The 15,573-nt window shown below is 32.5% G+C and overlaps 2 protein-coding genes across 2 annotated transcripts; both read left to right on the top strand.

The window, feature by feature from the left end:
• The first annotated feature begins 2,845 nt into the window (after positions 1-2,845).
• LOC134683730 (uncharacterized) lies at positions 2,846-4,525 on the top strand. The gene has a single exon (XM_063543047.1). The coding sequence runs from the start codon at positions 2,846-2,848 to the stop codon at positions 4,523-4,525; it is 1,680 nt and encodes a 559-aa protein (XP_063399117.1).
• Positions 4,526-9,305: 4,780 nt separating this feature from the next.
• Positions 9,306-10,985, top strand: LOC134683731 (uncharacterized). The gene has a single exon (XM_063543048.1). It carries the CDS (start codon positions 9,306-9,308, stop codon positions 10,983-10,985), a length of 1,680 nt encoding a protein of 559 aa, XP_063399118.1.
• Positions 10,986-15,573: the final 4,588 nt, after the last annotated feature.

The raw sequence follows: 15,573 nt of genomic DNA on the forward strand, positions 1-15,573 counted from the left end.
TATAAATATATATAAAATATATTTATATTTATATTGATGATTATATATTCTTAAAATGTTTATTAAATTGAATAAAATAAATACAGGGGAATATCTATTAAGTAAATCATGACCTTGTAAAAGGTTGTTCAATTGACCGCTACGCATATAACATATGTACATGCAGACCAGGTGGAGACATGTATAGCAATAACAATTAGTTATAACACTGGACATACATGTATTCTTCAAACATCAAATTCCAGGTTGGTCAAAAACATGTCAATTAGAGACAACTTAATAGATATTCATCCCTGCATCTTTTGATTTAAGACTATGATGGTCAAATTAATAGAAACTTTGACGCTGTTTATATTCTGTATATATACTTGTGTATTTTATTGTATTGGACACATCGGTCTAGGCAACGTTAATAAACTTATAGCAAAATACCATCTTGTTATACTTGATAATCACAAAAATAAATGGTTTGATCTGTGGTAGTTTGAAAATAAATAACCTGACTTGCAATGTTTTGAGAATAAATAACTCAGCAGGTCTATAGCTTTTTGGGCCTTCAGCGGTTCCAAAACCCTTCAAAAATTTTTTGGACTCGCTCCGCTCGGCAAAATATGTTTGACAATACTTTAAAAAGAGGCTAGGTAAAACCAAACTATATTAACTTTAATACTGTGTATGTATGCAATATTGCTTTGGAATATAAATGATTCATTTGGCGAAGAAAATTATAAAATACTTTTAAATCTAATTATACCAATTGTCTTTTATAATATACTTATTACTATGTATTTGGTCTTTTGTGGATAGTTGTCTCATTGTCAATCATACCACATCTTCTTTTTTATATTTGTGTTTCTTTTGTCCTGTCTCACTGTGTATTATCTTAAAATGTTTGTTTATTATATTGTCCTATTGTACACAAGTATGTGTCTGGGGTTATGAATGAAATCTTGAATCTTAAAATTTCTGCAGGGGATAATGATCTTTTCTGATTAAATGGTACATAATGACTTGCTATACATGTATAACTCATTAATTAACAAATATTTTTTAAAAAATGTATGTTTTCGAATATCATAAATTTAGTTGTGAAAATGAATAATCAGTCCCTTGCTTTAATGAAAATGAAAAATCTTGCTTCAATAGTGCAGAAAATGAATAATCTGTCCTCTCAGTTTACAAAAATAAATAACCGATCAAAAACAAATCCTCCTGCCCCCCCCCCCCCCCCCCCCCCAGAATATCAAATGGTCGTCCCCTAACATTAGTATAAGTAAATAGAAATCTTTGAAATTGAAACACAAGGTTTATGACCATGAAAGGAAGGTTGAGAATTTTTTTCGGGAGTTTTGGTCCCAACGAATTAGGGGCCAAAAGGGGCTGAAATTAAACTCTGTTTGATTTAATAAAAAATTGAATAATAGGGGTTCTCTGATATGCCGAATCTAACCGTGTATTTAGATTCTTAATTTTTGGTCCTGTTTTCAAATTTGTCTACATTAAGGTCCAAAGGGTCCAAAATTAAACTTAGTTTGATTTTAACAAAAAATGATTTTTTGGGGTTCTTTGATATGCTGAATGAATCTAAACATGTACTTTGGTTTTTTTATTATGGGCCCAGTTTTCAAGTTGCATTGGAGTTATCTGGTTTTGTCCAGAAAAGTAGTTAAATTAATTTAAATCATGACTTTAGGACATTTTATATTTTATGATGTATTTAAATGAGTAGTTATTGTTGAAAACTCCATAAGAAATTTGAATTGAGATCATTTTTTTTTGGAAAAAGGGAAAGGGGCATGTGAACAAAATTGGTGCGGTTCAATTTTTCAGATTTCAGATTTCAGAAATGAAAAAGAAAAAGAAAATTTCTTCAAATATCAAAGGATTAATATTCAACAGCATACTGAATTGCTCAAAAACAACAAAAAAAAAACATTTTACGTTCATTAGACCACATTAGTTCTGCGTCAGAAACCTATGCTGTGTCAACTATTTAATACTGGATTGCTCAAAAGCAACAAAAAAAACATTTTACGTTCATTAGACCACATTAGTTTTGTGTCAGAAACCTATGCTGTGTCAACTATTTAATCACAATCCAAATTCAGAGCTGTATCCAGTTTGAAGGTTGTGTCCATACTAGCCCCAACCGTTCAGGGTTCGACCTCTGCGGTCGTATAAAGCTGCGCCCTGTGGAGCATCTGGTTATAGAAATGCTGAAATAAATATTTCAAATTATACATGAAAATAAAAATTGATTCTTGAATTCTTACATTATGATAGAGAAAGAATAAAAATATAATATTCATAGTCTTAGGAAGACACAGATTTTCCGAATATTATTGTGTAGTAAACCTGACAAGTACCGATGTAAACAATCAATGTTCTCACATCTGACGTTGATTATGTAATCATAAAATTAAAGATATTTACACATTATTCTGAAGTAAAGCAGACGTAATTTTTAAGTTGTTAACTGTTAACATTGTTTTTTTCCCGAATTACTTTTTCCTAGTGGACATATTACTTTTTGTCTTTAGCTAGTAAATTTCGTGGGTGCCGCCATGGCAGGGGCATATAATATATATATTGATCTGCTAATGGATTGAAACAAGTGACTGTGCCAGAAGGTCGTCTCCTCTGGAACCTGTGGGGGTATTTTGTATCTAGGTAAAAATTGTCTAGCTGCGCCACAGATATAATTAATTTAAAAAAAAGTTTACACCAAAGATAAATCTCTTTAATCAATTGTTTGTTAAATGAATCATGAACGAATGCCTAGAATAAAACAGATTTGTCGATTATATAAATTTATGTTTAAGCCAGCTTTTTTGTTTGCAGAATAATGACAAGTAACTGGAGTGTTTGTGGAGTCTGTGATTATCGCCATATTACCAAACCATCGATTGTCTGGTGTTCAGAATGCGATGAAGGGCTGTGTGAAGAGTGTAATGAACACCATGGTATTTCAAAAGGGACCAGAAATCATGGCACCGTATGTATTACCGAGTACAAGAAACTACCAAACAAAGTATTACAATTGGCACTATCTTGTGATAAGCACAATGAGAAATATCAGATATTCTGTAAAAAGCATGATTGTCCGTGCTGCAAGAAATGTATAGTTGAAACTCACAATGATTGCAAAGATTTGACCGATATTGATGATATGTTGCGAGACATCAAGTCTTCAAATGCATTTGCAGAAATTGTACTGAGTTTGTCAGAGGTAGCTAAAAATTTTAAAAGACTAAGGACCAATCGGGAAGAAAACTTGGCATCCCTTGGCAAGAAGATTAGGGAGATTGAGAAAGCGGTGCAAGAAACTCGAGCTAAGATTACTCAACATCTTGATAAACTTCAAGATGAAATGCTCAAAGAATTGAAAAAGAGAGAGAAAGAAGAAAGTAACAAAATACGAATAATACTGAAGTCATTGATGGATAAAGAACACAAGATTACAGAACACCAAACCAACATAGCCAATATAAAGCAATACGCATCAGAGCTGCAAGCTTTTCTTGCTTTAAAACACATAGAAAAAGAAGTTGCAGCTAACGAACTGTACATTCAATCAATGATCGAAAGTGATGGTGCGAACCAAATTGAAATGTCATGGAAACCTAATACGTTTTTGCTATCTGCGATTAAAAAATTTGGAGATGTCGTGGTGACAGAAAATCTGTGTAAGATACCAATCCTTAAACAAAAGGATAAACAAGCACAGATGATGGTAACGGTTACACCTATAACAATTGACAACCTAAAACCTGTATTGCTGCAATCATTTGACGCAAAGCTTCGATTTATCGCTGGGTGTACATTACTGCCTGATTGTAGAATGGTATTTGCATGCAGTGCGTATAAAATGATTAAAATTCTGAAGCCAGATGGTTCACCAGAATTCGAAATTAGAGAATTCGGTCCTGTATTCGATCTGGCATTAATTGACGATAACTCAGTTGCTGTGACATCTGGTTATTTTAAGGACTGCCTTCAAATCAATTTGATTGACTTGAAAACAAAGAAAGTAAATAAACCATTGACAGTCAATACAGTAAACACTGGAGTAGCATACATTGAAGACAAGTTGATTTATTGTTCTGGAAAGGATGGAATACAGATAATCAGCCTAAATGATGCATCTATTGACAATGTTAGTAAAACTAGTATACCTGACAATTCATATGTTGCAGTTTTTAGAGACAATATATTTTATACAGACTGTAACGACAATAGTGTGACATGCATTGGCTTTCAAGGGAACGTAAAATGGGAGTTCAAAAATGAAAATGTTCTCAACGCTCCTTTCGGTATATCTGTAGACAGAGATGGAAATGTGTACGTAGTAGGAGAAAATTCTAACAATGTTGTTGTTATCTCTCCCAACGGACGAAACTATAAACAGGTGCTAACAAGTGAGAATGGATTGAAGGAGCCAGTAGTGGTACACATTGATAGATCAAGCTGTAAGATGCTAGTTGCAAATAGAAAGGGAAAAGCGATCTTGTATAGTCTTATATAGATTAACAATTGTGGATGTGAGAAGGGCTGGCGGTTTGCTTCGTGAAAGTTTATAGATGCTGACATAGGATAAAATGAATCTAAAACGAAATTTATATTTTGTTTGCTTTGTTTAATGTTTGTTTCTTTAATTTTCAATTAATTTCCTAATTTCTGTACGATAAAACTATGCATAAATCTTGAGTATATTTCTTACAAAGATTTAAAAATTAATTGCTTTGTTTCATACTTTGATATATAACGTATATACGTATTACTTATTACGTTGTTTGGCGGTAATAACCCTTTTGATTCGAACGTCACTCATGAATCCTTTGTAGACGAAACGATCGTCTGGAGTACAGATTGATTAAGCTGGTTTCTGTGATAAGTTTATATATATATACAAGTAATAGCTTTTCTAAAAAGCTTGCCGTATTTTAGCTGATTATATTGAGATCAGTGGTTTGTGAGTAGTTTATTTTTATTGGAATATTGCACTTCAAGCAATATGAAAACATAGCGCTTTTTTCTATTAATATGTTATTTTTGTTGTATTATTGGTGTACCCGTGTTATAATGGAAGGCGACTTAATAAAATTGAGAATGGAAATGGGGAATGATATTATAATAATATGTATTCTGTGTTTATATTAACTTGATAAAAATAGCATATAACGTGAACATACTTTTGAGGATTACTACTTGACAAAATGGACAACAACAGGAGGCAGTGGTGGATCCAGAGGGGGACGTAGAGGGCATACGCCACATCCCCCCCTTTTGCTTGTTTTTTTTTTTAAATGATTAATCATACTAGACTATGTGAACTTCACCATTTCCTGTGCACTCTATTATTTAATTTTTATGCGACAATTCTTTACTTAAGAAGATATTTTTCGCCATAATTTACTGAATGGTTCGCTATGGTGGAGTTGACCAGTGTTTCGGAAAACATCGCTCAGAATTTTGAAATTCAAATTACAGTAACACATTGCTTAAGCTGAGGATGACAATCATGACACCTTCAATATAGGTTTGAGCAAGAACATATTGACTTCTATTTCACTATTCCACCAAACAAGAAGTAATACTCTATAGACTATAACACTCATGAAAAAAGTTCCATGGCAATATTATTTACCTACTAAAAGAAACGCCATTGTCATGATTGATATGAACTATATACAATTGCTGTTTGGTGTGAACCAAGCTTTGCCTTGAAGACCAAACTACAACCTTTAATAGATTACTTTTATAAATTGTGACTTGGATAGACATGATAGACAGTTGTCTTTGGTACTTACATGTAAATGAGATCCAGTAATATATATCTACAAGATTGAGAACACATTTTTTTGTAATAAATTTAAAATATATTTAATTCTGTAATATCTGATAATATGTATCAGTTATTTGTGATTTTTCATTTGATGTGTACTGGTACTCTCTGGTAATGCCAGTATCAGCATGATTAGTTGTGATAAAAAAATGGGCAGTTGTCATGTGCAGGTACATTGTACACCACATGTGGATCTTCTTTCCAAAAAAAATGGGCAGTTGTCATGTACAAGTACACCACATGTGGATCTTCTTTCCCCTCTCATTTATAAAATTGTGCATGATATTTATCATAGAAACACACCAGTATTTTGGTGAATGAAACACTTGTCATATTAAATTAAAGTCAGAGGTTGAGTTAGAGGGTTTTTCTAGGGGCCTGGGCCACCCCTTTTGTAGGAATAATTTTGTTGTTTTTATAGGGAATCACTGAAGCATGACTGAAGTTGGCCCCTTCTTAGGCAGTCAGTGGGTTCCGATTATGAAAATTTCTGGATCCACCACTGAAAGTTTGAGTAAAGTTAGATAACAATTTAATTTATGACAAATTATGTTGAAATTTGCACAGACAATGAATGAAAAATCTAGTAAATTAAAGAATAGGCACTATTATTAAAAGCTTTCCTTGCTTATTCACAAGGACATATAATATCCTTCATGCTATTCTGATCTGAGTTTTTATTCATACATACATGTACATTGTAGTCTGGTGCTGTTCCAAGTAGTTTTCTTTTATTTGTTTCTTGAGAAGTATTTGTTTTACCTGTTCAGTCACTGTAAAGTGTTACAATTCATATTTAAACGCAACACATAAATAGTGACCAAAAAGGTATGGATATCACATGAGAAGATAGAAAAAAGTAAAATGTATACATTTTAAACATTTTTGTCGGACCATGAAAATGTGGTATATATATAGATATGCATAGATAGACCATAGAACAAATAAGCAAAAAAATTCAAAGGAGTTATGTTATTGGCAATCATACCATATTTCTTATTTTGATGTAGCCATAATGAGCCTTTCTAAAGTCAAGGCCTGTAAATAAATGGTGATCAGCTATGTGTTATTTAATTTATTATACTGAATGTCCTATCATTATTGGCGTTTACAGATTACTTTTATTTTAAAAGTATTTTCTATGACGTCACGTTCATAACAACGTTACGGGCATTAGACAAAAAACAACAAAAGTCAAGCAAAATATTTTATTTTATTTATTGTAACAGTCGATAATAAAATCTGAGCCAAAAGTAGAACTTAAGCATTGTATTTAATTCCTTGATGTAAATTCAATTCATTGTTCTTTGAATTATCGATTTCTGATTGGTCTAGACGAGAGGGTAACATTAAAAAAAAATTGTCACCCGCTCAGCCATGTGATAGAGTAAATTGACACTCTCGTCTTAGCCAATCAAAAAACGGCATTTTAACGTGAAGTATAATAAAAGGAAATGTCCCATCGGAAAGTTAATTTGGAAACTTGAAACATTTCAGTTCTAAAATGATCGTTTTGTACTAAGTTTAAGCTACCAAAATTCGAATTGAAAAATAAATTCAGCTACATAGTTAATTCAAAGCAATATATTTGCAATGTCTTGCGGAAATGTCCGAGTTAAACTTTCAGGCCTTCAAAAAACTTTTACGGCCAAAAAATCAGAGATTTGATTTCGTGAAGATTATTTTTCGGCTTTGATAACTATTCCAATAAAAAGTACTTTTAAAGTTGAAGTTGTTACACCAAATAGCATTAGGATTACAGGGAAAACACAGACATACTAGGTATAAAGAATATATCCCTTTCAAAGTCCAAAACACTACTTTGTGTTTGTTTGACTTATGGCGTGTTGTTGGGTTGTTGTCCCTGTAGTTCAAATTTCACAGGATTGGTCATTATAAAAGCACTAAATATTAGAATGCTAAAATATTAAGATCTAAGTTTATTTCTTTACTCATCTATAGATAATTTTTACATCATTGTTTTTCCCTTTCCTTCTTTAAAACATCTGTTTTTATAATGGACTCATTAAATAAGACATTTTCTTTAGTATTCAGGTCTTCCTGTATGTACCAAAGTAAGATGATAAGTAACACATGTATTTATGGTTTAAACTAAAGAAGAAAAACAAATTAAGCAGAAATAATAAGACTATGAACTAACATGCAGTTTATGTATATATACATTATACTTTATGATTGCAACTTCAAACAAAACCATCAATGAAAAAAGCACACAAGCAAAAAACAAATTCACACGCAAAAACAAATTCAAAGCAGCAATATACTTGCTGACGAGCAAGTTTTACAAAAGCCTCTTTCATTGTGACAGGTAACTCATCAACTATTCTGATTTATTTATTTATAACTTTGTATGCATTTTACATTATCCCTTGTTTGTCTTCGTAATGCGTAAATCGCATAAATAATAGCATATGGTCTATTTTGGCCAACAACTGGGGCTCTTGATGGGATCCTGTGGGCATTTGCAAGGTGGACTCTCTGCTTTGAACTTTTCTATTCCCAAATCTTTCACAATGAAATTGTCTACAACTTGCCATATGTTTTCATCTTGTTTTTGTTTTATACCGTAATATTGTATTTACGCTCATGTTTCTCAAGAAAAAGTTGATTTTCTTTCAATGCGAAAAGTTTGTCGTCAAGGTTGGTTTTTTTCAGACATTTCATTTTTTTTCTTCATTTCTAGAGTTTTGAGTTGTGACTCTATGTGTTTTATACCTCTCTCTAGCTCGTTATGATCTGTTATAAGCTTTTCCACCTCAATTTGTGTAGTACTAAGAGTTGACCTTACTTGCAGCACATCTGACTTGACCTCAGTAATTAGATGTGTTAAGTTTTGTTCGACAGAGTCTAGCCTTGATGTAAAGAGTGTTACCTTTGAATCAATACCCATGACAACAGACTTAAGATCGGCAATAGCTTCTAAAGTCGCCATATTATTGTGTAGTAAACCTGACAAGTACCGATGTAAACAATCAATGTTCTCACATCTGACGTTGATTATGTAATCATAAAATTAAAGATATTTACACATTATTCTGAAGTAAAGCAGACGTAATTTTTAAGTTGTTAACTGTTAACATTGTTTTTTTCCCGAATTACTTTTTTCTAGTGGACATATTACTTTTTGTCTTTAGCTAGTAAATTTCGTGGGTGCCGCCATGGCAGGGGCATATAATATATATATTGATCTGATAATGGATTGAAACAAGTGACTGTGCCAGAAGGTCGTCTCCTCTGGAACCGCTGGGGGTATTTTGTATCTAGGTAAAAATTGTCTAGCTGCGCCACAGATATAATTAATTTTTAAAAAAGTTTACACCAAAGATAAATCTCTTTAATCAATTGTTTGTTAAATGAATCATGAACGAATGCCTAGAATAAAACAGATTTGTCGATTATATAAATTTATGTTTAAGCCAGCTTTTTTGTTTGCAGAATAATGACAAGTAACTGGAGTGTTTGTGGAGTCTGTGATTATCGCCATATTACCAAACCATCGATTGTCTGGTGTTCAGAATGCGATGAAGGGCTGTGTGAAGAGTGTAATGAACACCATGGTATTTCAAAAGGGACCAGAAATCATGGCACCGTATGTATTACCGAGTACAAGAAACTACCAAACAAAGTATTACAATTGGTACTATCTTGTGATAAGCACAATGAGAAATATCAGATATTCTGTAAAAAGCATGATTGTCCGTGCTGCAAGAAATGTATAGTTGAAACTCACAATGATTGCAAAGATTTGACCGATATTGATGATATATTGCGAGACATCAAGTCTTCAAATGCATTTGCAGAAATTGTACTGAGTTTGTCAGAGGTAGCTAAAAATTTTAAAAGACTAAGGACCAATTGGGAAGAAAACTTGGCATCCCTTGGCAAGAAGATTAGGGAGATTGAGAAAGCGGTGCAAGAAACTCGAGCTAAGATTACTCAACATCTTGATAAACTTCAAGATGAAATGCTCAAAGAATTGAAAAAGAGAGAGAACGAAGAAAGTAACAAAATACGAATAATACTGAAGTCATTGATGGATAAAGAACACAAGATTACAGAACACCAAACCAACATAGCCAATATAAAGCAATACGCATCAGAGCTGCAAGCTTTTCTTGCTTTAAAACACATAGAAAAAGAAGTTGCAGCTAACGAACTGTACATTCAATCAATGATCAAAAGTGATGGTGCGAACCAAATTGAAATGTCATGGAAACCTAATACGTTTTTGCTATCTGCGATTAAAAAATTTGGAGATGTCGTGGTGACAGAAAATCTGTGTAAGATACCAATCCTTAAACAAAAGGATAAACAAGCACAGATGATGGTAACGGTTACACCTATAACAATTGACAACCTAAAACCTGTATTGCTGCAATCATTTGACGCAAAGCTTCGATTTATCGCTGGGTGTACATTACTGCCTGATTGTAGAATGGTATTTGCATGCAGTGCGTATAAAATGATTAAAATTCTGAAGCCAGATGGTTCACCAGAATTCGAAATTAGAGAATTCGGTCCTGTATTCGATCTGGCATTAATTGACGATAACTCAGTTGCTGTGACATCTGGTTATTTTAAGGACTGCCTTCAAATCAATTTGATTGACTTGAAAACAAAGAAAGTAAATAAACCATTGACAGTCAATACAGTAAACACTGGAGTAGCATACATTGAAGACAAGTTGATTTATTGTTCTGGAAAGGATGGAATACAGATAATCAGCCTAAATGATGCATCTATTGACAATGTTAGTAAAACTAGTATACCTGACAATTCATATGTTGCAGTTTTTAGAGACAATATATTTTATACAGACTGTAACGACAATAGTGTGACATGCATTGGCTTTCAAGGGAACGTAAAATGGGAGTTCAAAAATGAAAATGTTCTCAACGCTCCTTTCGGTATATCTGTAGACAGAGATGGAAATGTGTACGTAGTAGGAGAAAATTCTAACAATGTTGTTGTTATCTCTCCCAACGGACGAAACTATAAACAGGTGCTAACAAGTGAGAATGGATTGAAGGAGCCAGTAGTGGTACACATTGATAGATCAAGCTGTAAGATGCTAGTTGCAAATAGAAAGGGAAAAGCGATCTTGTATAGTCTTATATAGATTAACAATTGTGGATGTGAGAAGGGCTGGCGGTTTGCTTCGTGAAAGTTTATAGATGCTGACATAGGATAAAATGAATCTAAAACGAAATTTATATTTTGTTTGCTTTGTTTAATGTTTGTTTCTTTAATTTTCAATTAATTTCCTAATTTCTGTACGATAAAACTATGCATAAATCTTGAGTATATTTCTTACAAAGATTTAAAAATTAATTGCTTTGTTTCATACTTTGATATATAACGTATATACGTATTACTTATTACGTTGTTTGGCGGTAATAACCCTTTTGATTCGAACGTCACTCATGAATCCTTTGTAGACGAAACGATCGTCTGGAGTACAGATTGATTAAGCTGGTTTCTGTGATAAGTTTATATATATACAAGTAATAGCTTTTCTAAAAAGCTTGCCGTATTTTAGCTGATTATATTGAGATCAGTGGTTTGTGAGTAGTTTATTTTTATTGGAATATTGCACTTCAAGCAATATGAAAACATAGCGCTTTTTTCTATTAATATGTTATTTTTGTTGTATTATTGGTGTACCCGTGTTATAATGGAAGGCGACTTAATAAAATTGAGAATGGAAATGGGGAATGATATTATAATAATATGTATTCTGTGTTTATATTAACTTGATAAAAATAGCATATAACGTGAACATACTTTTGAGGATTACTACTTGACAAAATGGACAACAACAGGAGGCAGTGGTGGATCCAGAGGGAGACGTAGAGGGCATACGCCACATCCCCCCCCCCCCTTTTTGCTCGTTTTTTTTTTAAATGATTAATCATACTAGACTATGTGAACTTCACCATTTCCTGTGCACTCTATTATTTAATTTTTATGCGACAATTCTTTACTTAAGAAGATATTTTTCGCCATAATTTACTGAATGGTTCGCTATGGTGGAGTTGACCAGTGTTTCGGAAAACATCGCTCAGAATTTTGAAATTCAAATTACAGTAACACATTGCTTAAGCTGAGGATGACAATCATGACACCTTCAATATAGGTTTGAGCAAGAACATATTGACTTCTATTTCACTATTCCACCAAACAAGAAGTAATACTCTATAGACTATAACACTCATGAAAAAAGTTCCATGGCAATATTATTTACCTACTAAAAGAAACGCCATTGTCATGATTGATATGGACTATATACAATTGCTGTTTGGTGTGAACCAAGCTTTGCCTTGAAGACCAAACTACAACCTTTAATAGATTACTTTTATAAATTGTGACTTGGATAGACATGATAGACAGTTGTCTTTGGTACTTACATGTAAATGAGATCCAGTAATATATATCTACAAGATTGAGAACACATTTTTTTGTAATAAATTTAAAATATATTTAATTCTGTAATATCTGATAATATGTATCAGTTATTTGTGATTTTTCATTTGATGTGTACTGGTACTCTCTGGTAATGCCAGTATCAGCATGATTAGTTGTGATAAAAAAAATGGGCAGTTGTCATGTGCAGGTACATTGTACACCACATGTGGATCTTCTTTCCCCTCTCATTTATAAAATTGTGCATGATATTTATCACAGAAACACACCAGTATTTTGGTGAATGAAACACTTGTCATATTAAATTAAAGTCAGAGGTTGAGTTAGAGGGTTTTTCTAGGGGCCTGGGCCACCCCTTTTGTAGGAATAATTTTGTTGTTTTTATAGGGAATCACTGAAGCATGACTGAAGTTGGCCCCTTCTTAGGCAGTCAGTGGGTTCCGATTATGAAAATTTCTGGATCCACCACTGAAAGTTTGAGTAAAGTTAGATAACAATTTAATTTATGACAAATTATGTTGAAATTTGCACAGACAATGAATGAAAAATCTAGTAAATTAAAGAATAGGCACTATTATTAAAAGCTTTCCTTGCTTATTCACAAGGACATATAATATCCTTCATGCTATTCTGATCTGAGTTTTTATTCATACATACATGTACATTGTAGTCTGGTGCTGTTCCAAGTAGTTTTCTTTTATTTGTTTCTTGAGAAGTATTTGTTTTACCTGTTCAGTCACTGTAAAGTGTTACAATTCATATTTAAACGCAACACATAAATAGTGACCAAAAAGGTATGGATATCACATGAGAAGCTAGAAAAAAGTAAAATGTATACATTTTAAACATTTTTGTTGGACCATGAAAATGTGGTATATATATAGATATGCATAGATAGACCATAGAACAAATAAGCAAAAAAATTCAAAGGAGTTATGTTATTGGCAATCATACCATATTTCTTATTTTGATGTAGCCATAATGAGCCTTTCTAAAGTCAAGGCCTGTAAATAAATGGTGGTCAATTGTTGATCATATTTGTTTTCTTGCCAATAACATAACTCTTCAATAAGACCAAATGCTTTGTACAGTTTACATACAGCTTTACAGATGTACTATTTATTTACAGCTTTACAGATGTACAGTTTATATACAGCTTCACAGATGTACAGTTTATACACAGCTTTACAGATGTACAGTTTATACACAGCTTTACAGATGTACTGTTTATATACAGCTTTACAGATGTACTGTTTATTACAGCTTTACAGATGTACAGTCTATATACAGCTTTACAACTGTACAATTGATACATAGTTTTACAGATGTACAGTTTATATACAGCTTTACAAGACTTAGTGTACAGTTCATACAGATGTAACTTTGATATGCATCTTCAATACTGTACATCAATATTACTTGTACTAAAGTAGATGTGTATGTCATTAATTTGATGAAAAAAAAATGACAATCATCAATAACGAAAACGATACCATCATATCAAATTATCTTGTCATTGATTTGCAGTTGTATAAAATAAAATAAATTGTAAAATAATGTTGATTTGGCGTGATTAACCCTATCTGGTCCGAGAACACAATTAATTCGTAGTGTATTTATTTTAGAACATAAATGGAAATTGAAAATATCCCACCTGCGCTTTCTCAATGAAATTTTTACAGTGTGTTGTACTACTTTTGGGACAAATTATATCAAAATTATAGAAAACTTCATCGCCTCTAACTCAAAATATTGACAATTTTGTGTTGAGGGTGTCTTGAAATCTTTTGACAGCTTTCGAAGTGCTAATTTTTAACCTTTTTCAGCTAGACCAAATCACTACTTTCCTGTAAAATTCTGGACCCAAATTTTTTTACAGTGTAATTTTACACCCCTACTTACAATTTGAGGCATTTTAAAAACATGGAGAAATAAATTTGGAAGGGGTATGAAAATTATTGGCAAGTAACCCACTGTTAACACTAGGGACTCTATTGTGGTCTCGGACCATCTGTAAATAGGTCCGATTTCTCAGTCTTATAAAATATTTCTGAAATTGTTCAATATTAGCAAACACAAACATACAGCAAAGTGTGCATTTTTGCAGTTTTTGTTCTGATTTCTTATTTGTCACCTGTAAATGGATATAATTTAGAGATATTGCAAAAAATAGATTCAAAGATAAATCATAACACAGCAACTTTAAATCAACATTCGAAATTGTTGCATAAAATACTAGAAATACTACAAGGAGGTTTGTATTATTTTGTTTACTTTTATTTTGTTATAAAGTATTCGGATTATAAGAGTTGCTAACATGTTATGTACGTTAGTAACGCACACCTTTTAATGCAGCTGATCGAGATAAAAAGGGGTTCAGAAATCTAGTTTATCCCTGACACATGGTTATATAAAAATTCAGAAATTGTTATTTCTTTTTTATACCCCGCTCCGCAGGAAGGGTTATACTACTTCACCTATGTCTGTCTGTCCGTTAGTGCGTCATATCACATTTCGTAGCTTGCCTGATGAATTTGAGTGTCTATAGGGGTAAATTCAGTAAAAAAATCTCCCATTGACTTTAATGCTAATCTATGTGTGGAAACAAAGAGGTAGGGCCAATTTGGCGGGGATTTTTTTTTTCACAGAAGGGCCATTTTCAAAAAGTGCCGACAGAAACAAAATTACTATAAAAACAAAAAATAAAATATCTCGATTTACATATCTTATGATACGTGTAATCAATGGTTAACTTAACCCTCAAAAAGGATGAAAGTCCAATATGCCGATTTTCGGGTGATTTTAGCAATTCAAGTTAGTATACAATGTACATTTATATGTTTATCTTGCTAACTTGGCAACACAGACAACTATTGTTTGCCTTTGAGGTCATTTTTTTTATCCATAGAACAGAGTACGGAGCGTTTGACAGAAGTTGCATTTGGAAAACGAATAAAAGAAAGTTCAGTCTAATATAGTAGTAATTTAGCTTTCGATGGAAATTTCGATACAATATCATGCACACAATTTGAAAAGATGCCATACTTGGAGGTTGATTTAGGGAAAGAATATAAGATAAAACGAGTTGAAGTTTTCAACAGGAAAAGTTGTTGTGGTAAGTAGTAAAATATCTCTCCCTCTATCATATGAATATCATTAATGAAATTACATATAAAAAAGAAGATGTAGCCAATTAGACAACTCTCTACAATAGACCAAATGACACAGAAAGTAAACACTATAAGTCACCATTCGGCCTTCAACAATGGGCAAATTTCATACCG

Source organism: Mytilus trossulus, chromosome 9 (assembly GCF_036588685.1).
Source record: "Mytilus trossulus isolate FHL-02 chromosome 9, PNRI_Mtr1.1.1.hap1, whole genome shotgun sequence".
Lineage (NCBI taxonomy): Eukaryota > Metazoa > Mollusca > Bivalvia > Mytilida > Mytilidae > Mytilus > Mytilus trossulus.